Here is a 21,162-nt window from a genome sequence, read left to right as displayed (position 1 = left end):
TCCTTTTCCTCAAATTTTAGTTCTCTGAGCAAATATTTTTGTACTGTGATACAGTGATTTGCTGTTTACAGTGATGGATAATAATATGTTGTTTTTTCAGGAAATTGAAGACATTTTGTATTTTTCTTCTACTTTTTATTCTATTAGGCTATCTTGATTGTACTGGGTTTCTTCCAGTTAATGATGATTGAGATTTAAATGGGTGGGAATGATTGATTCTTTATTTTTGTTTTAGCATCAAAATCCATGATTTGACAGATATGAGAGAAATGTATGCCATAATAAACTTGGATGATGAAAACAAAGGTATGTTAACTTTCTCCATGTTAACTTTCTCCATGTTAACTTTCTCCATGTTAACTTTCTCTCCATGTTAACTTGCAAATTAAGTAAACTGGAATTTTGACAGTGTCTCTGTTCATGAAGTGAAGGTACTGCTGTTGGAAAAACTGTGCAAATACATAATTTTTCATAAACTCCTGCTTTCCCAACTTGTTTATTTATTATATTTATTAGGTGACCTGTAGCAAAATGGGAGCATATTTTACCTATTCAAAGTATAGAGAAGTACAGCTCTCAGAATATTTTATTAGTTAGTGTTGTGTCGTTTTGAATCTGTATTACAACATATTCAGATCATTACAGTAATACACTTAACTGGTTTCTGCTTCTTTCCATGAGGTTTTTTGGTTTTATTGTACTTTTCAGCATGTCTTATACTAACATTGATACTTGATCTGCTTTTGTCCTGGACAGGACTTATGCCTGTGGCTTCCAGAACAGTGTTACAAAACCATTTTCTTGAGTAGTGAGTTTCCACCCTTATCTCATCATGCAGTGTTTGGAAATGCTTCAGTTATTGTCAAGTAGCTGGTTACCTCCAGCATTTTTATTTCTAAGAACCTTTCTTTTTAAAATTTTTTTTCTTTTTGAGAAGTTTGGGATATTTTAAGCACAGCACTTCCCTGTCTCACTTGGCATATTGGTATTAATCAGTTAGAGTATTGTTTTTTAATGGCATTTTCAGACACTGAGGAACAAACACAAAGTTCTGTGTTTAGTACTTAATGATTTGGCTGTAAGGGGAACAAGATTGAATTCTGCTCAGCTGCTTCCAGTGTTGTGGATTACTTTGAATATGCTGCCTGAACTGTCAGTGTTGAAAAGAGGAAGAGTGTTGATCAGTTTTGTAATAGATCTGTAATCTGGTCTAGTGGAAGGTGGGTTGCATCTGATGGCCTTTAAGGTCATCTCAACAACAGCCATTCTGATTCTGTGAAGTCTTCACTCTCAGGAAAATGCTATATTATTAAATTATGTATTTGATTTAAGTGATTCTAATTGATCTTGGTATTATATTAATTGATTAGCTTTGAGTACATTAGTACATATATTCTAGATAGTAATTCTTACAATTTAGAGCAAAATAATTGCTTGTTGGTTACAGTAGTTAAAGAAAGGACCGTATTTTTTTACAAAAACTTGTGAATATTTTAGGTGTAGATCAGATGGCTTGGACAGATGATGGACAGCTGTTGGCAGTATCTACGCGAAAAGGATCCCTCCATGTTTTCCTGACAAAGCTTCCAATCCTTGGAGACGCTTGCAGTACACGGATTGCATACCTCACTTCTCTTCTTGAAGTCACCATAGCAAATCATGTGGAAAGTGTATGATAACCTCTTCCTTTTAACCTTCATGTAGATATAATTAAAGTAAGCATTAAAAGGAGATGAAAATTTTATTATTTTGTTTTGTTTTCTTGCAGGAGCTGCCAGTCACAGTCTCTGTTGAAGTAGAGCCCAGTTTTGTCGCTATTGGTGTTTATCATTTGGCTGTAGGAATGAACAATCGGGCTTGGTTTTATGCACTTGGAGAGAATAGTAAGCATAAATTTAGTTCTCTTAAAACTAATGCAGCTCTATCTTACTTTATTAATTCAGTATTTGTGTTTAGCAGTTCCGGACATTCCACATTGTACAATAAAATCTTGAATTGCCATATGGTCCTGCTAGGACAGGATAATAATTTTCGTAGGCTGAAGCAGTTATGGCAAGGCATTGCCTCTCTTTTGAGGCATTGGTCATAAGACTGTTGCTTACTTATTTTTTTCACATCATCTTGTTAATCAATGAAGGACTTCAGGCTTTTGAGACATTATATATCTGTGTCTGAAAGTACTAAATTCAGCAAAGTACCTAGGAACTGTGATCAGAGAGTTTAAATTTTCAGTTTGGCAGCTCTTCATGTTGTTTTTATGGGATAAGGAAAATTTGTTTATGCTATGTCCAAATTTCAGATACTGTAACGATAATGATACTAGTCAGAGTTGCATAGAAAAAGAGTTTGATTTGTAGTTTCTAACCAGTTCTCTGACTGCTAAGAAGAAAGTCTCCTTATGTGTGACTTGTCCCCTCTCTGCTTAGTTAGGAGATTTTCACATCTGCTTACTCAGCTGCAAATTTAGGTAAGTGAAGACCTGTACAAAATCAAAGTTATTTTTGCCTTATCTTTTCTGTTTGAATCCTTTAGATGTAAAAAAGCTTAAAGATGTGGAGTACCTGGGGACAGTAGCAAGTATGCGCCTTAATTCCGATTATGCTGCTGCTCTTTTTGAGGGTAAAGTCCAGTTGCATATGGTAAGAGCTCTGGCAGTTTGGATTGTTGAACTAATGAGTTGATATAAACTGATAAAGTTAATGTAATGTTAAAAATTAAATAAAATGCTATGATCTTCAGTTAATGGAGATAAAAATTAAAAATATTTCAGAACACTTTTGCTGGCTAAGTAAAATATAGAGCTGAGTTTCTGTAGACTTAGAAATACAACCTAGACTAGAACAGGTGAAGAAAAGCATTTTCTTGTCAGCTATTTAACAAGTTTTATTTTAAAGATCTCTGATAATGTGACAGAAGCAGATGCTGGGTTCTTAAGGGATGCACATGCAAGGATTTTTTGGTCTAATTTTCTTACAGTTTGATACAAGCAGCACCATGATATCCTATTGTTAACAATGGAGTTTTTCAGTTCATCATGTTCTTTATATTTAGATAGAAAGTGAGGGTTTGGGTGCTCAGGAAGAACGAGAAACTCGACTTTTCCCAGCAGATGATGACAAATACAGAATTTTGTGCCATGCTTTAACTAGTGACTTCCTCATATATGGTACAGATGTAAGTATTACCTCTTTTAAAATATCTTTTTAGATGGAATATATTTCTGTCTGATTTTTTTTATTACTGCTCATTCTTTTAGCAAAACAAAAAGTGCATCTGTGAACTTCAGAGTGGATTGTTTTCTATACAAGAACTTTGAGCAAATACAGTCAAAATAGCATCCAGCTTCTTTTACTGTTGCATTTATATGATGCGCATTGACAGGAAAATTAAGTTTTGCTTTTACTAGTGTTTGTTGCAAAATATTGCTTTTAATAGCAGAACTTAATTCTGTTGCAGTAGTGAGAGAGTTAGCAATCAAAATGTCTTCCAGATAAAAGAAAAAATATACACTTGCCTTGCAATTTTGTTGATTTAGGTAGTGATGTGGAAGATGTAGACAAAAAGGTACTCATGTATACAAGTGTCATAGCATAAATGAAAGCCTTGACTTGCTACTGAAACCTTTGTCCAAACAGAATTATTTTACATGTTTCAACAAGGATAGGAATCAAGGAGGACACTGAAGAGGGATGTGGATATGCTTATGGATTTTTTCTGGAGATTTTTTTATGTATGAGGGTAGTTGTTTTTTCCTTTTAAAACATACAGGACACTTTTTGGTGCTGGGAATACAGGGCACATTTAGCATTGTGGTATCATGCTCTTTGTGATATTGACTGATGAATTAACTTTCCAGAACCACTGCCTCTGGTTTAATAATTAGTTTAATAACTTGAGTGGATTTGTAGCAGATGAGGCCTTTCCCATCTCCTCTGTACCTAAACTGATACTGATAAGTTTGAAGTACTGAATTTGCAAATGATCAATTTGATGTGTGCAAATTCTACCCTTGATGTCAAAAGCCACATTTTTTTTAAAATATACCTTTAATCACAAATTAGTTTGATTGCTTTTATTCCCTGAGTTAGGTACATCTCTTCGTAAGAATGTGTGGTTCTTCCTTGGAAGCAAATTTTCCAGCTTTTTGGAACGTTATGCTTCTCTCAGCAATGAGACAGGCATTTCATATGTTTAAAGAACTGCACAGTAAACACTCGTCACCACAAAGCAGAGGAAGATAAATATCAAAACCAACCTCAAAAAAAGGAAGCCCTGAAACCTCCCAGATCCTTTCTTTGCTCCCCCAAAATTTTTCCTGTCTTATCCAAAACAGGGTGTCAGAATGAAGCAAAAAAACCCACTTAAAAGTACTTTTTTTGAGCACTCAGTACTCTAAGATGGAAGACACTACGGCCAAATTAATTACCTACTTGCCACTTACTGATGTAATGTAATTATTAACATTTTGTGTTATTTCTCATTAGACTGGAGTTATTCATTATTTCTACATTGAAGACTGGCAATATGTGAATGAATATCGGCATCCTGTCAGTGTGAGAAAGGTTTTTCCAGATCCCAGTGGAACCAGAATGGCTTTCATAGATGACAAAAGTGATGGCTTTGTCTATTGTCCAGTAAGTTAATTGTGGCATACCAATAGAATATATTTACAAGCAGGCTTTTCAGCTATATAGTGTTTTTAATAGAAAATGAAGAAGATTTTTTCACTCCAGCATGTATGCTGATAGAAAAAGCTGGCAAGGAACCTTAAAGATAATTTAATGGTAATGTAAGGAAATGAAATCTGTCATACTGGATCAGGACAATTTCATTATACTAAGTTCCCTATTGGTAATTTTCAAAAATATTTGGGTTTATATATTTAAATACGGATAATTTAGCCAGTTTCACCACCCTTCTGCATACCTTCTTTTTAAAGAATAGTAAATATAATTTATATAATATGTATTTTCTCCACTCCAAATTTAAATTCTTGTGTTATTAAGAATTACTGCTTATAAGGAAACTTTTTCTTAAAACAATTTTCATATTTCTGCACTACTTATTTTAAAATATTTAATTTAAATTAAATTTTGAAATTTTTAATTGAAATTTGAAATTGGAAATTTTTAATCACAGCTAGAATGAATATTTTGTTTCTTGCCTTAGTAACTTAGTAGTAACTTTACTTTTGCATTATATATAGGTAAATGATAGAGTATATGAGATTCCAGACTTCTCACCAACCATTAAAGGAATCCTGTGGGAAAACTGGCCAATGGATAAAGGTGTTTTTGTTGCTTTTGACGATGATAAAGTATACACTTACGTTTTTCATAAGGATACCATTCAAGGTACCATAAGGTCTTTAAAAAAGTTATTCTTAAAGATTATACTATTTTACTTAATAAAGTAAAACATGTTCTGAATCTTCATTTGTCTTAGAAATAGAAGATTTGAAGTGTAACTGATGAATAGAAAACTAGTTACTAGTTACTTTGCAGGTTTCTCTGTAAGGCTTCAAGGCATTTTGGTCTCAACTCCATAAGCTTCTTGCTATTGCAATATTTCATCTGAAAGTTACACATTGTGCTTCAATTGTATTTTGAAGCATTCATGAGAAAAAATCTCAGGATCAGGGTGACAAAACTTGCATCAGGGTCACTAAACTTGTATTAATTGAAAGTGTTAAATTGCAAACATAGCCATTTCTATATTTGCAAGCGAGAAACATTGAAATTTACCTGCAAACATCTGGAAAAGAACCTTACTGGTTTAAAAGCTTCATATTCTGTATATTCACTGAAAGATGTGTGCTTGTGTAGTTGCTGCTGACTACCAGAATGACAGACCTTGAATTAATGCCCTGCAAATATACATGTTTTCAGCTGCTTGCTATACTTTTTGCCATGTAGGGATTTTTATAAGATGTCTTTTTTTTCTTCCTGATATTTGAATCTAGGATCAAGGATTATTTTGGCAGGTGGCACGGAAGTCCCCTATTCCCATAAACCTTTGTTGTTGTATAATGGAGAATTAACTTGTCAGACTCAGAGTGGGAAAACAAACAGTATCTATTTAAGTACTCATGGTTTCCTTGGCAATTTGAAAGACTTTGGACCTGATATGCTGAGAAAAATGCTTACTCAGACTCTAATGTTGAAAAGGTACGTCTGCATTTTAATTATATTGTGTCAATTGTTTTCTTCTGTGCTTATAATTCAATATAGCATATCCTGGTGATTTTAAAGTGTCCTGCTGAATATTGATACATCAGATTGATCCATAAGTTCACATAGCTGTCCAGGCAGACCAAGCGAAGTAAATGACCCCGTGGTGGTTTGCATTTTTTTCACTATCTAGTAAAAGCCTAAAGTACAGTAATTTCACGAATACAAGCCGCACTGTTTTCACCAAAATTTTGGTGGAAACCCGGAAGTGCGGCTAGTGCTCCGGGGCGGCTAATTTATTAACAAAAATGTGATATCTGCCCTTACCTGGTACTGTGCCGGTCCTGTCCCGAGCAAAAATGGTTTGAAATCCATGGTTTCCCGTTGTTCCGACGATGAACCAATCAGAGAACAGCTTATTGCCTGCCTGTGGATGGCGGCGTTACTGAGGGACAGGGGGTGTTATTGGGGTGAGTTCCCTCGGCGCATTCTCTTGGCAGTTTGATAGAAGTGTGTGATACTTCTCTGTACTTTTTAAAGTGTTTTCAGTCTTGTGTGGCTGCGTAGCTGGCCATGCTCATGTAGATCAGGGGAGGGGAGGGGAGGGGAGGGGCTGTGCTCCTGCGGATCAGGGGAAAGGAGGGGAGGGGAGGGGCCGGGCCGGGCTGTGCCCGCGTGGCTGAGCTGCTGTTTAAAGTCAATGCAGATCCATTGGGAATGCTCGCAAAATGACCCCACTATTGTTCGTGTCTTTTATGGCTTGTAAATAAAGGGTACGCTGACGCAGCTATGGTCTGTGTCTTTTTTCACTTGGAAATAATGTTTCCAAGGTCGGCAATCCGCGATTCTGTTACTAAATGACAACTTTGTGAAAGTTCACCGCGAACGAAAGTGCGGCTAATATTTGGGTGCGACTTTTTATTGACAAAGACATCAACATTGCCAATACACCGGAAATGCGGCTTATACTCCGTGCGGCTTGTATTTGTGAAATTAGTGTAATTTTTTTCAAGACTTATTCAGGGTTTTATGACAGTGGCTCCTCCGAAACTGGCTCAAGGTTCTTCAGTCATACTCTCCCCCCACTATAATGAAGCAATGCAAAATCAGTATAATGGAAAACAGGCAGAAGTCGGGAAAGCAGATGGTTTGCTAAAAAGTGTGGTAGAAACAGGAGAGGGTATGCATTTGTATTTTTCCTTTCATCTCTCTCTCCATGGCTTAGAAGTAAATTTTTTTATGTTTTCTCTGACAGAGAGGAAAAAATGTTAAGAGGGAGTTTTAAGTATATCTAAAATTAGGGTAGTAGTAAATGTGTTTTACCTTCTGTAGGTTTTCTGAAGCATGGGAGATTTGCACACTTCTGAATGACCAGTCTTGTTGGAATGAGCTGGGCAAAGCTTGCTTACATCATATGGAGGTGGATTTTGCAATACGTGTTTATCGAACATCTGGTAATGCTGGGATGGTGATGTCACTAGAGCAAGTAAAGGTAAAATATAAATAGGAAAGATGGTAATTTAATTCCTCTTATAAGAATTGCAGAATAGTTGTTGGTTTTTTTTTTTTCTGGGGGAATGGGTTGTTTTTGTTCAAACAGAAGTTGAATTGCTTTCAAAGGATATAGAGGCTAAAGTGTCCAAACTACAGACTGTTTGCTTGGTTTTCTCTTGAAGTGGTTGCAGTCTCTACTGGACAGCACAGTATTTATTTCTGCATTTGCTTGAGAACAGCAGAATATATTTATGTCTTAGGCATTGAGAGGCTCTTATTTCCTTTTGCTATTTTTGAGAAAATGTTGAAGACTGCTATTTAAAAAAATCCAAAACAAAACCAGATTGCATTTATATGTATAAAAGTGAAATAGTGCCTTAAAATTATACTTCTGCAAATCACTGATTTTAGACACTGTTAGCTCTAGTGGCATGTAGGGGCTTTTTCCGGTTTGTAGAATCCAATACACATAGTTGTAAAATGTAAGGATATTTTGTTTTACTATTTTTCTTTCTTTTTCTTACTAGATTATGTTATTTATACAGTGTTTATTTTCTTTTGGACTACTTCTGCACCTATTGTGTCTTTCTACAGGGAATAGAAGACCACAACCTTTTAGCAGGACATCTTGCAATGTTTACTAGTGATTTTAATCTGGCTCAGGATTTGTATCTGGCATCCTCCTGTCCTGTTGCTGCTCTTGAGGTATTCATTTATTTATTCATTGAGGGTTTTTTCCAGGTTAATGCTGGAATATTTTACCTTCTGATAATTTTGTCCTTTTATGGTTTTGATCTTGCCATTATGTGACTAGAATCAGAGACTAACCTGAACTGGAAGGGAAGCACATGGATCATAAAGTCCAGCTCCTGGCTCTGCACAGGACAATCCCAAGAGTCATACCATGTGCCTGAGAGCGTTGTCCAAATGCTTCTGGAACTCTGTCAGACTTGGTGCTCTGACCACTTCCTGGGGAGCTGTTCCAGTGCCCAAACACCCTCTGGGTGAAGAACCTTTTCCTGGATGATATCCAATGTAAAACTGCCCTGACACAGCTACAGGCCATTCCCTTGGTTCCTATATCTGGGCACCACAGAGAAGAGATCAGTCTCTGCCCTTCCTCTTCCCGTCACAAGGAAGCTGCAGACTGCAATGAGGTCTCACCTCAGTCTCCTCCAGGCTGAACAGGCCAAGTGCCCTCAGCCACCCCTTGAGGGCTTCCCCTCAAGGCCCTTCACCATCTTTGTAGCTCTCCTTTGGACACTCTCTAACAGCTTTAGATCCTTCTGCACACAGTATTCAAGATGAGGCTGCCCCAGCTCAGAGCAGAGCAGGACAATTCCCTCCCTTGCCTGGCTGGTGATGCTATGCCTGATGCCCCCCAGGACATGGTTGTCCCTCCTGGCTGCCAGGACACTGCTTGTCATGGACCAGGACCCCAGGTCCCCTTCCATGGCACTGCTTTCCAGCATCCCATTCCCCACTCTGTACATCCAGGGTTGCTCTGTCCCAGGTCAGAGTCTGGCTCTTCTCTCGTTAAACTTCATACAGTTGGTGAGTGCCCAGCCCTCTAATTTGGCAAGTTTTCTCTGCAGGACCTGTCTTTGAGAGAGTTCCTTTCCTTCCAATTTAGTATTATCAGCAAACTTATTTATTGTACCTTTGGGTCTTGTGTCCAAGTAATTTATGAAGATGTTGAAGAGCACAGGATGGAGCCCTGTAGAACCCCGCTAGTGACAGGTTACCTGTATGATGTCGCCCCATTCACTGTAACCCTTTGAGCCTGACTTGTGAACTAGTAGCTCACCCATCCCATGATATGTTTACCCAGCTGTGGGCTGGACATTTTATATACTCTAAGAGACCATATTCAAAGCTTTACTGAAATCCAGAAAGATTACATTGACTGTCCTTGATCAGCTGGGTGGGTTACCTTACAATAAAAGGAAATTACGTTTGTCAGGCAGGACTTTGCTCTCATGAAGTTGTGTTGGCTGTGACAAATGACTGCATTGTCCTTCAAGTGTTTTTCAGTAACTCCAAGAATAATCTTTTCCGTAAGCACTGAAGTGAGACTGACAGACCTGTCATTTCCAGGGTCAACCTAACAGACCTTCCTTCAGGATGAGAGTCTCTCAAATCGTCTGAATCTTTCTAGAATATTTAGTCAATATTTGTATTTAGAATAATATAAAGTTCAGAATATAAGTCCAAATTTGATACTTGCATCAAAAAATGTTACTGTTCTTTGTTAATAGATGCGAAAAGACTTGCAGCACTGGGACAAAGCACTTCAGCTGGCTAAACGTCTGGCCCCAGACCAAATCCCTTTCATATCAAAGGAATATGCAGTGCAGCTTGAATTCATGTAAGTTCTCCTGTAAGGCTCTAGTGTAAGAATATTAATCCAATACAGAATTGAGATATTTCAGGTGACTGCATTGCTGAGAGAGGATTCAGTGAGGTCTTGCAGCTATAGTATGAGGAAGAGGAGTTTTGCAAGGGATCTTTCATGCTAGAGACATGTTAGTAAATCACAGTTCCTTTTGATTAATTCTGGTATATGTATGTTCTTTGCCACTGCTAGGTCCACTGTATAATATCATCTACTAAATAAATAGTTTGGTGCAGGCAAGTTCTTGGGAAACAAAGGAAGTCCAAATAATTTAACACTTCTTATGTTTGATGAAAGCCATGCCTTTTGCCTGTCTTACTTTAAATATGTGCCTTCATTTTCTTAAATCATTGAGGTAGAGGTGTGTCAAATTTCAAGGCTGCCAGTCCCTGAAAGTCTATTTGATAGTTAATTCTTCCCAGATAAAATCTAAGTCAAGAAGAAAAACTATTAGTAGTTTGTAGACAACTCCTTCTCCCTGGCAGTACACCTGGCATTGAGAGACGACACTTGCTGGTCACAGAAAGGAAGGAATGGGCGTGGTTGAAGTAATGCAACTATCTGGAACTTCAGTTCTGAATACACTTCAGGAAAAAAATTACCTTTGATTTTGTGTTGCAAAAATTCTAAATAATTTCAAAGATTACCTTCATTTGCCTTCCAGAAAAATCTGGAATAGAGCTGAGGCCACTGAGGTGTATTTTGTAGATATATTCTTTGCCTTTTAAGGGAGGTTTATTGGTCTCTGTCCAACAGAATTGAGAGATGGAATTGCATCTTTGACTAAGAGCTTGATCAAGTCCATAGGAATTGCCATCACATTCTGTGTAACTGTCCACCTCTTGTATACCTCACAACTTCTGTGCAGTTGTTATATCTAAATCAAGACAGATACATGCATATGCATGCATGAAGTGGTAGGAAGGCAAACATCTCTTCCTATTAAATGTATTTGTCTGTATAACTTCCAGTTTTCTTTTAGGGGTGATTATGTTAATGCTCTGGCACATTATGAGAAGGGAATCACTGGAAACAATGAGGTAATTCCTTTTTAGTAATGATAGCATTGTACTGTCACAATAAACATTAAGTTATCATATTTCTGACTTACTGAATTATGATTTTTAAATTCAGCTCTAAATTAAATGTTATTAAGTCTGTAATATTTTGTTAGTTTATTTCAATGCTTGATTACTGTCACTTTTGTGACCTGGTGTTTCTAACGTGTATAGTTACTGTTTTTCATTTGATTGCCAGTACCAAGAACATGATGAAATTTGCCTTGCTGGCGTAGCTCAGATGTCCATTCGGATGGGAGATGTCCGTCGAGGGGTAAACCAGGCCCTCAAACATCCCAGTAGGTTACTAAAAAGAGACTGTGGAGCTATCCTGGAGAATATGAAGGTACTCAAGAGAGTTTATATAAGTTAAGGCTGAATATGTGGTTTCTCTAGGTTAGTAATTTATTTATAATCTTAATTTAGAAATATATTTTAATGGTTTCCGATATTGTAGCAATTTTCAGAAGCTGCTCAACTGTATGAAAAGGGACAATATTATGACAAGGCAGCATCAGTGTACATCCGGTGTAAAAACTGGTAAGTACAGGTTTCAGGGAAATGTTATATTTCAGAGGATTTGCTGGGGTGCTCTTTGGAAAAGATTGATTCTCTGAATAACACAAATACCTTATTAACTATGTTTTATTGATTTTATTATTCTGAATTCAAGCTTAAAGATTCTCTCAGAAATTTATGCTATTTTAATATAGTCTTACTGTAAATGAGAAATATTTTTTCCTTTTTTTGTGTGGTATGTTTTCAGTTTCCTACAGTTTCAATTCTTTTGTGGGTGTACATGCACACTTCCACGCTGAATTTAGTGCACACTGACTATAGTAATTATATTTGTGTAATTACTGTTTAATTAATTAGATTTTTTAGTTTTATAGCATGCCTAGCTGAGACTGAGTATTTGGACAGTTGGAAATTACTCAAGAGTAGCCAGTGTCATAATTTTCTTTTTTTAAGTTAATTTGATTATTGTGAAGTCTCCATTGGAAAGTCCAGTTTTCTGAGAGATTTAAAGGCTCAGTTCTGGCCTAATTGTTTTTTAAGGAGTGCTCACATTAGGAACTGATTGGACAGTACAGTAAGACCTCTTTCATATGAGTGCTCTAATGATTAGGTTGGAATATTGTGTGTATTTATTTGAAAAATTAAAATTTTATTTCATCAAAGAATTGTCAGTGGCATCAAAATGAACCAGGAAAGCACTTGGTTAAGGGGAGTAGCTTGCATGTAATGATAACCTTGATTTGGGAAGTGGGAGGTACAAGCTTTGTTTACTCTTGCAGAGGGAGGTTCAGTTTTAAGAGTGCCCATCTTAAAAGGTGAGATTTAAGGTCAGCCTCTGTTGAGTCTCTCATATCCTTTGTCCTGAAAGGCCCACTGCTTAGTTTGTTGGCTTTATGGATCTTTAAGGTTACAGTTTTAATGCTGTGCTTCTTCTGTTGGTTAATCCAAGAACACCTGAGGTGAAAAATGTTGGTTTGGCACTTCTTATGCTTGTACACCTCAGAAAAAAAGAGGAGACTGTCTTCAAGCCTGTATGCTCATAAAGCAATCTGTAATTTCCGGTTCTTACAAAATGCAACTTTTTGAAAATACTGAAATTACTTCAAAACTTATCCATTATCCATTCAGTTTCTTCTATCAGACTCCTTTTCAGTGTTGACATAAATCTGACAGTTTTACTGGAGAAAATTTGGAACCAACTGTATTTATTAAATAGCTATTATCTTTCTAGGGCAAAGGTTGGTGAACTTCTTTCTCAGGTTTCATCTCCAAAGATTCACCTACAATATGCAAAGGCCAAAGAAGCAGATGGCAGGTACTTTTGAATGCTCTTTTTTTAATATAAAGCATGTTAATCTGTTGTTGTTATTATTATACATTAGTGTTTTTGTAAAATAAATTAAAACATACTGAAACTGTTGCACAAAATAGTCTTGTGAAAATGGATTCTAAAATATATAAACTTAAGTTTACACTTAGTGTATTGACAATTTTAAACAATCTAAGGACATTCATCTGGTTTCAAAGGTGTATTTCTAATTAACTGTGTTCCTGTCTAAACATTAATATCTTTCTAACAAAAGTCATCAAAGGTTTTAAAGTACTGAACATCATTCCACTTGGCAGAATATTCAAGTTCAGTTTGTTTCTAACAACTCCTTAGCTGTGATTTTAAAGGTCATTCAAGGGGAGAATAATCTTGAAAGAAATGTTTTCATTCTGGAATCAATTTACTGGTACATCTTAATGGCTGCACTTGCAGAATATTGAGTAATGCCAAGTTATTAGCTGAAGTGAAAGCCCCAGGTAGGTTATATTTAATCACAGAATGTAGTTCCTCCTAGTCCTTACCTGTAAGTAAACATGCTTCAGAATAATAATACTTTAAAATGTGAAACAGCACCAGAGTTCAATGTTTGCATTGATGAGACTAGAAATTACAGTTTATGTCAATTGCGTAGCAAGAGAATGAGAAATTTCTTGTCTACAGAAGAGGAAAGAGGTCTTATTTTTTAAATTGTATGCCTAGCTATCATGTTTGGCTTTCATGGTTCTCTTGCTCCCAAGGGATTTCATATGGAAGAGATTAACTGTTTTTAATATATAGCAAAAGAGATGCTGGCAGAATAGGTCAAAAATAGTATTGTGCTAGACATTTTTCTGTTGCCTCTGCTTTTCATTCACATAAGAGAAAATTAAATAGAAAAACAAAAATAATGTAGTAAATGCAGAACAATGCAAGTACAGTAATTTCATTATTATAAGCCACACCATTTTGACTAAAATTTTGGTCCAAACCCGAAGTGTGGCTTATAATCAGGTGTGGCTTATATATGGACAAAGAATGAAAAGTTGCTGTTTTAGTTTGGAGGACAGGTGTCTGCTGAGAAAGGCAGGAGCTTCTCTTTGAAATGATGAAATGTAAAACTCCTCCCTCCAAATTATTATAATTTTGAAATCAAGGGGCTTTCAGGCAAAAATATGGGAATTAGGAATAACAGTTCTTTTCTAGGGAAATTGAAATAGAAGTACAGTACTACAAAGGAGTAAACCCCAAACCCTGACAAAGTCAGACTACAACCTGACACCCCATCAGGCAGGGTGTTGGTAGCAGTCCCATTGAATGGTGGCTGCTGTCCTCTTGCAGTGACAGATGTGATTCAGTTGGAGCAGTGCTCCTGTAGAAGGTGCAGTTTCCCTCTAAAGGTCCAGTGGTGATGTGAAGTCCAGTATTCCTCCGGAGTCCAGTGGAGAAAGGGGTTTCCTTAGTGTCCCAAAACCTCTGTTTTTATTTTGGTAAGAAATGTTGGGCTCTTCCCCCGGCTGGAGCAACTTCCAGTGGGATGCAGTAATTTTATCAGTCACACAGTGGGACTCAATGGCCATTAGCAGAAAATGACTCCCTGGAGGAAGGATGGGTTGTGAAAAGATAAAGAACAATGCCCCACCTGGTTTCAATGGATGGCCCATTAGCAGAATATCTGCCGTTGAGATAAGGATCACTGCCCCCACCCTCAACAGATGGTGATAGAATAGATACCTTTTATCACACTCTGTATTGTAATGTGCATCTTATAATCAGGTGCAGCTTATGTATGGACAAAGAACAAAAAGTTGCCGACACCCAGAAGTGCGGCTTATAATCGGGTGCGGCTTGTAATTGTGAAATTACTGTACATGCAAACGGAAAGGAAGTTGCCACAAAGTAATTGCACAGAAATAAAATACTTTGTGTTTCCTTCACATCATATTATAAAGAGTTATTTACAAAGTTAAAACAACTGATGTGGAATCTTTATTTTGCAGGTACATGGAAGCTGTGATAGCTTATGAACATGCAAAACAATGGGATAGTGTAATTCGACTATATTTGGATCACCTAAATAATCCTGAAAAGGCTGTTAATATTGTGAGAGAAACACAGTCTCTTGAAGGAGCAAAGATGGTGGCCAGGTAACAGTCATGTTATGCACATTAAAAAGACGTCTAGTTAAAACAAGGTATAAAATGGATTAGAAGTGTGTCATATTTGTATGTATGTTATGTACTATATTGCTAAAACATGTGGTGTATTCATTGAGTTAATTAGTACTAAGGTATTAATTTGTCATTCTGATTAGATTCTTTCTGCAGCTTGGTGACTATGGTTCTGCCATCCAGTTCCTGGTTATGTCTAAGTGTAATAATGAAGCTTTCACATTAGCTCAACAACACGATAAGATGGAGATTTATGCTGATATCATCAGTGAGTATTCTAGACTCATAGTTTGCTTGCATTATGTTTTTCTGATCTTTTATCAATTTTAACTGATTTTAAATCCTAAGACAATGGTTGTTAAGTTTTGTTTCCCATTTCCAGTCATCATGGCCAGTGTGTACTTCAGGCCTACAAGCCAGACTTTGCTTCAAGCTTTGCTCTCTCCTTGGTTTTCAAATCTTGCCTGTCCTACAGGTTTTTTTTGCTTATCTGTAGAGATAAAACATTTGCCTAGACTATTTTTTGTGCCCATTGAGGAATCCCTTTCTTTTATCTTGATACAAAATGGAGCATTTCACGGTACAGTTCTTGAATTTTTTCCCCCTTTTCTCTTGTTTCCAGCTCTTTTCTGACATGTCACTTCTTTTCCTTTTCTACTCTTTAAGACCCTTCGTGGCCTCCTCTTGTCTCAGTGAGAGATGGAAAGGAGACCTTACTGAGAAGTTGTCTTTTATCTTAGGCCATCAAGCCAGTCAGAGTCTACCTTGCCAATTTGCACCAAATTTTATAGTTTCCATTTGTGTGAGGCATCTTTGAAAAATGCCCTGTCAGCTTCACATACGTATCTCCCAAATTCTCATATTTGCAATTAATCTCATTGTTTACACATTGATTTCTTATTATGAAGGTTATAAAACTTGGCAACAGTTAGCTTGGAAATGTATGGTTGCAGATGGTTGTCAAGGTGGCCACAATTGTCCTACAGTTCTTTTTGCTTTCTTATTTCTATCTAAAATAGGATGTCTCAAACTGTAATCTAAGTGGTAAAAAAGGAGTTTAAAACTAACTTTGGAGTAGTGGCTGTCTGTTTTTTACATGTGTACAGCAGAATAGAGTCTTGATTAGAAAACTTTAAGTAGTGCTACTACATGGTTGCATTGGCCTTGATAGCCTCGCTTTGTCCAATACAAGTATGCTTCCATATTCTGAAACTGTGAAAGCAATTCAGGTGATAATCTCATAATCACTTGACCTGCTTTATTGTTGCCAAGACATGATGGAAAAAATTATTATCAGGTCATAGCAATGCCATTTCATTATGATTTTTTAGAAGATAATGTAGTGACAGGGTGAGGGGAGATGGTTTTAAACTAAGGAAGTGTAGATTTAGATTAGATATTAGGAAAAAATTATTTATTGTGAGGGTGGTGAGGCACTGGAAAAGGTTGCGCAGACAAGTTTGGATGTCCTGTTCCTGGAAGGGTTCCAAGACTGGGTTGGATGGAGCTCTGAGCAAGATGGTCTAGTGAAAGGTGTCCCTGCCCCATGGCAGGGGAGTTGGAACTAGATGATCTTTAAAATCCCTTCAAACCCAAATAATTTTATTATTCTATGATCCTGTGAAAAGCAGAAATCTCATTATGGTGTAAAACCTGTGGAAACAATTATTTCACTATGTTATTAGCTCCTAATGTATAGTATTTAGTCTGATTAAATAGGAAGAAATGTGTAAGACAAAATTTGAGTCTGTCTGGCTTTGGTTTTCCTTGAATGTCGGTGGGAAAACAAAGTAGAATAGGAATATGTTCCTTCAATAGGGTCTTCATCTTATTTAATAAGAACACTCTGCTATCACTCAGATCTGTCTGTTACAGGTTCTGAAAGTACTACCAATGAAGATTATCAGAGCATTGCACTGTATTTTGAAGCAGAAAAGAAACATTTTCAGGCGGGGAAATTTTTCTTACTGTGTGGTCAATATGGACGGGTCAGTACTTAAAGGATAAGCCAGTGAAAGTTAAATGTTTATAGAAACTGCTCAAAATACAGGAAAGTTCTTATTAGATTTTAAGGGCCTTAACTGATGACATACTGATACATTTTTAAAGGGTAAAAAATGTAAACAAACTATTTATATTTACAGTTATCTAGACTGTGTTCCATGATTGATACATTGCCATGCACATAGGTTTTTCATAGTAGAAGCTTGAAGTGAATCAATGATATACTATTGTCAATGAATCTCTGAATGTCATGATCCACAGCCACAATTTATTTACATTTAATTGGCTGGATCAGTGGAGACTTGGTTGCAGAATATCTAATTAATTTATATGCTGTAGTGTGCCCTAACTGAAAGCTTTTTTTAAAAAAAGGAAATATGTTAATTGAAGTATGTTAATTGACACACTTTTGATCAGTTAACAAGTCTCTGAACTGATGCTTATGAAATATTTGACTTTTGCATACTGAACACATACCAAAAAATATGACTGACTTTTGCAAATTATGGCCATTGTAGATGGCAGCTCCTTCAACTGTGCCATGCAGGGCTCCATAACATTAAAAATATTGTGACGTTAATTACATTAATCATTAATTTGTTCTCACTATATTGCTGTGAACATCTTTCACAGTTAGTGAAGATGTACACCAGAATTTGGCAGTCTCAATTGTTTCTTGCATGAGTATCTGTAAGGGGGGCTGCTACCTCTGTAGTTGAGATAAACATTTGGGTGTGCCACTTGTCTTACCAAAATGCAGAGAGAGAGAACTTGATAAAAATTAGAAAAAATGAGTTTCAAGTGTCTCAATTTTAACTTCCCTTCTTTATCATTTTAGGCATTAAGGCACTTCTTGCAAAGTCCAAGCACAGAAGATAACTTGGCTATGGAAATGGCAATTGAAACAGTAAGCAACTTCGATTAAACAAAAAATTCTTCATCTTTTTAAGAAATTTACCTTCAGTATTGTGACATTTTCCCAGTATCACTGAATGTGTTTGGACAGATTGCAAATAGAAGGAAAACTGTATCAGTAAAGATGATATCTAAACATGTCTAAAAATCCCAGCTTAACACATTAGAAAATAAATACGAACTGCTGCATCAGTCAAAGCTGATGAACCTAAGAATCATCTGATTTGGACATAGAGAACTAAAAAAATCATGTTCTAAATCTGTCTAGTTTCTAGTGTATTATGGAAAGGCTCCTTATGAGGAAGTTCCCTTCTTCTTTCATATCAAAATTTCTTGTGTCTTTTTTTAATAGGTGGGACGGGCAAAAGATGAAGTCCTAACAAATCAGCTGATTGACTATCTTATGGGAGAGGGGGATGGCATGCCCCAGGTATTGTATTTTTATCACTGCTATTGTGTCACATTTCTGTGCTTCAAGATATTTTGAGCTTACTTTGTCCTAAAATTCTTAGTAGGCACAGACTGTGCTTTTCTTTTGTTAAGGAGCAAGACTTGTATGTTCATTCCATGAGTCATTTACCCAGTAACTCCAGATTCAGAAATATAAGAAAGGAAGCAATTATCTTAGATAATTTTTCTTTAGTCATCTTTATGAAACCAGGTAGTTGGACAGAGGAGGTCCAAATTAATGTTCATAATGTGAGTAAGAGACAAAACTGAGCTGTTTGTTGTTGCCAGTTTGCCAGCTGGCTGTTGCCTTTCCCAGATGACAGTCAGCATGTGTATGTCTTGAAACAAGCTACAGCACTGATCTCTTCCTTCAGGAGCAGAGTTGGTCTGACTTTTGCAGTGGAAGACAGGAAGGTACAAAGTAGGAGATGCAGGTCAAAACCCCAAAGTTGACCAGGCTACGATAGTTCTTGTGTTCAACATCAGTGTAAGGCGTAAAATGTTATGGACAGATTTTCAAAATTAGCAGCTCCTTTTTGATTTCTGAATGGCTTTTATAATAATAGAGATTATTGTACATGCAGTTGTATTTGGGCTGGAGTTCATGGAACTAGGTAGCTGAACCACATGAAGTTTATACTGCCTGTTACAGCAGTACTCAAATGTGATCTAAGTGGTGAAAGCCAGACCTCAGATGAGGGTGTTGCAGTCTGCAATCAATTGCTTAGTTGAGGAATTTAGCGTGTCATACAAAGTCATGGTAAATACAATCAGGTGCAATCTGATATATATGGAAGAATAATTTATACCTTGCTGAGGGCAATAAAGTTTGGTAATTATGGAGATGACAGGAGCTTAGTGCAGTAAGTTGATTTCACCCCTAATATTACAGCTGTGGTTTGCAATTCTGTCAGGAAATTGGAAACTGTCTCTTTCCTCTCTGTATGGATTAAGGGTTTGAGATTCTAGACTTTTGGAGACACTGAGCATTTGATGAAAAAGCAAACTTTGCTTTTTTAAAAGGTAAAAAAAACCACCAAACCTTTATCTCTTTATTATTTACCTTTTACTTTAATATGAAATGTGAACTTCAATAAATTTTGAGAGAAGCAAAGCATAGCAAAACAAACAGAATTCAACTGCAAGAACCCAAAGGGACTTAAGCTGTTGGAGGCACTGGATGAAAAATCTGTGCAGTATCAGTGTAAGCAGGATTAATTTCATATATGTGATGGAAGTTGGGTGGAGAGAAACTGTAGCATCCAGTCTTTTCTCAGAACAGCAGTCTAACTGCCTTGTTCAAAGAAGTCCATGGGACTGGGTAAGGGAAGTGATCTACAGTATGATCTCCATAGTGAAGAGATTCTAAAGATTTTAGAAAATACTTAGGAATTTTTTTAATGCCATTATTGCTGTATTTAACATTGTTTTGAACTTCAGTGTAGAGCTTTGTTTTCCTTATTTAAAAGCTCTCTCTTGTTTCCCGAATGCTTTAATCCAATCTACCATAGTCTCTCTCAGTGAGTAACAAAATTTTACTTTATCAAGTCATACATATTTGCTTAATAAACTACTTTAAAAACAATTATTATCTTCATTATGCTATGGAGACTGTTCTTGAGCTTACCAAACAAGATATTATTGTTTTTTAGAAAATAGAAGCTTCCATGTGGCATATTTGTAAACCTGAAAGTAAGAGTGAATTTAATAATAGCCATGCAGCAGAAACTTGCTCATCATTGATCTTCAAACCAGATCATCATTGATTGCTTTACATCTTTCACAGTCAACAATTGTGTGGCATTTTAATGAAGTGCCATGTTATTAAAATTATTATGCTCACCAAAATTTTGCTACACTATTGTCTGACTAATTATAAACTATTTCTGTGTCAACTCTTGTTTGTTAACTGTAGCATATAAAGATTCTTAATTTGTTCATGTGTGCTCTTTCAGGGAACATTAACTAGCAAGGTTCTGCTGTTTTCTGTGTGCATATTTTCTGAGTACATGCATTTTAAAAAGAAGAATTAAACTAAAATTATGAATATCTAGTTTTAAATCAGATTGCAATAATAATTTTCCAAATACCTTAGGAAATGTATTGTATTAGAAAATTCTTTCCTGCATTTTCTGCTTTTTAACTTACTGGCTTTAAAGGTAGGAGTATGAAAGTAGAACATGGGACTAATTTTTCTTGAATTGCTTTCGTTTTTGAAGGTTTTGGTTTGGGTTGTGGTTTTTTTTGGGGAGGATGGATGGGGGTAAGTATTTAAAATTTATTATTTAAGTGAAATATAATTAGGAACATGGCAAATACCATGTAAGACCACTGGTCCATGCTGGGACAGGATCCTTTCCTGCTGCAGGAGGAGAAAGGGGAGAAGCAGCCTGCATGGGGACATAGTGCTGCTTTCTGGTAATCATCAGTAGAATGGCCATCTGTCGCCATTAGGTGATGTCAGAAGTTGGGAAGAATTATAATTATGTCATAACCCGCTATTTTTACTAATTTTTGATTTATCCCACTAAGGGAGAATACCAATTTTTCTTTTTAAGGCAGTTTACAGTAGATAAATAATGTCTGTTAATATAAGTAATTGCAGTTACTTTATTATCCAAGTAACTGTATCATTATTCAACCTTGTGATCATGTGTTACTTAAAATTCTACTCCATCAT

At 36.3% G+C, this 21,162-nt stretch overlaps 1 protein-coding gene across 2 annotated transcripts in view; it reads left to right on the top strand.

Annotated features, from left to right (window-relative positions):
- Nucleotides 1-21,162, top strand: part of WDR19 (WD repeat domain 19) — a 42,583-nt gene that overhangs the window by 10,341 nt on the left and 11,080 nt on the right. For both annotated transcript variants that reach the window (XM_033060232.2, XM_033060233.2), the window contains 20 exons: nt 236-306; nt 1,498-1,670; nt 1,769-1,883; nt 2,533-2,639; nt 3,052-3,174; nt 4,485-4,634; nt 5,207-5,354; nt 5,963-6,167; nt 7,503-7,662; nt 8,259-8,369; nt 9,923-10,032; nt 11,042-11,099; nt 11,317-11,463; nt 11,575-11,657; nt 12,868-12,951; nt 14,943-15,089; nt 15,257-15,381; nt 16,989-17,101; nt 17,956-18,024; nt 18,385-18,462. In XM_033060232.2, the coding sequence (XP_032916123.1) occupies nt 236-306; nt 1,498-1,670; nt 1,769-1,883; nt 2,533-2,639; nt 3,052-3,174; nt 4,485-4,634; nt 5,207-5,354; nt 5,963-6,167; nt 7,503-7,662; nt 8,259-8,369; nt 9,923-10,032; nt 11,042-11,099; nt 11,317-11,463; nt 11,575-11,657; nt 12,868-12,951; nt 14,943-15,089; nt 15,257-15,381; nt 16,989-17,101; nt 17,956-18,024; nt 18,385-18,462 (2,377 nt within the window). The remainder of the gene's footprint in view (nt 1-235; nt 307-1,497; nt 1,671-1,768; nt 1,884-2,532; nt 2,640-3,051; nt 3,175-4,484; nt 4,635-5,206; nt 5,355-5,962; nt 6,168-7,502; nt 7,663-8,258; nt 8,370-9,922; nt 10,033-11,041; nt 11,100-11,316; nt 11,464-11,574; nt 11,658-12,867; nt 12,952-14,942; nt 15,090-15,256; nt 15,382-16,988; nt 17,102-17,955; nt 18,025-18,384; nt 18,463-21,162) is intronic.

The sequence above is a fragment of the Catharus ustulatus genome, chromosome 5 (genome assembly GCF_009819885.2).
Source record: "Catharus ustulatus isolate bCatUst1 chromosome 5, bCatUst1.pri.v2, whole genome shotgun sequence".
NCBI classification, from domain to species: domain Eukaryota; kingdom Metazoa; phylum Chordata; class Aves; order Passeriformes; family Turdidae; genus Catharus; species Catharus ustulatus.
The sequence above is the reverse complement of the archived record's forward strand: the minus strand, read 5'-3'. Positions and strand labels throughout refer to the sequence as shown.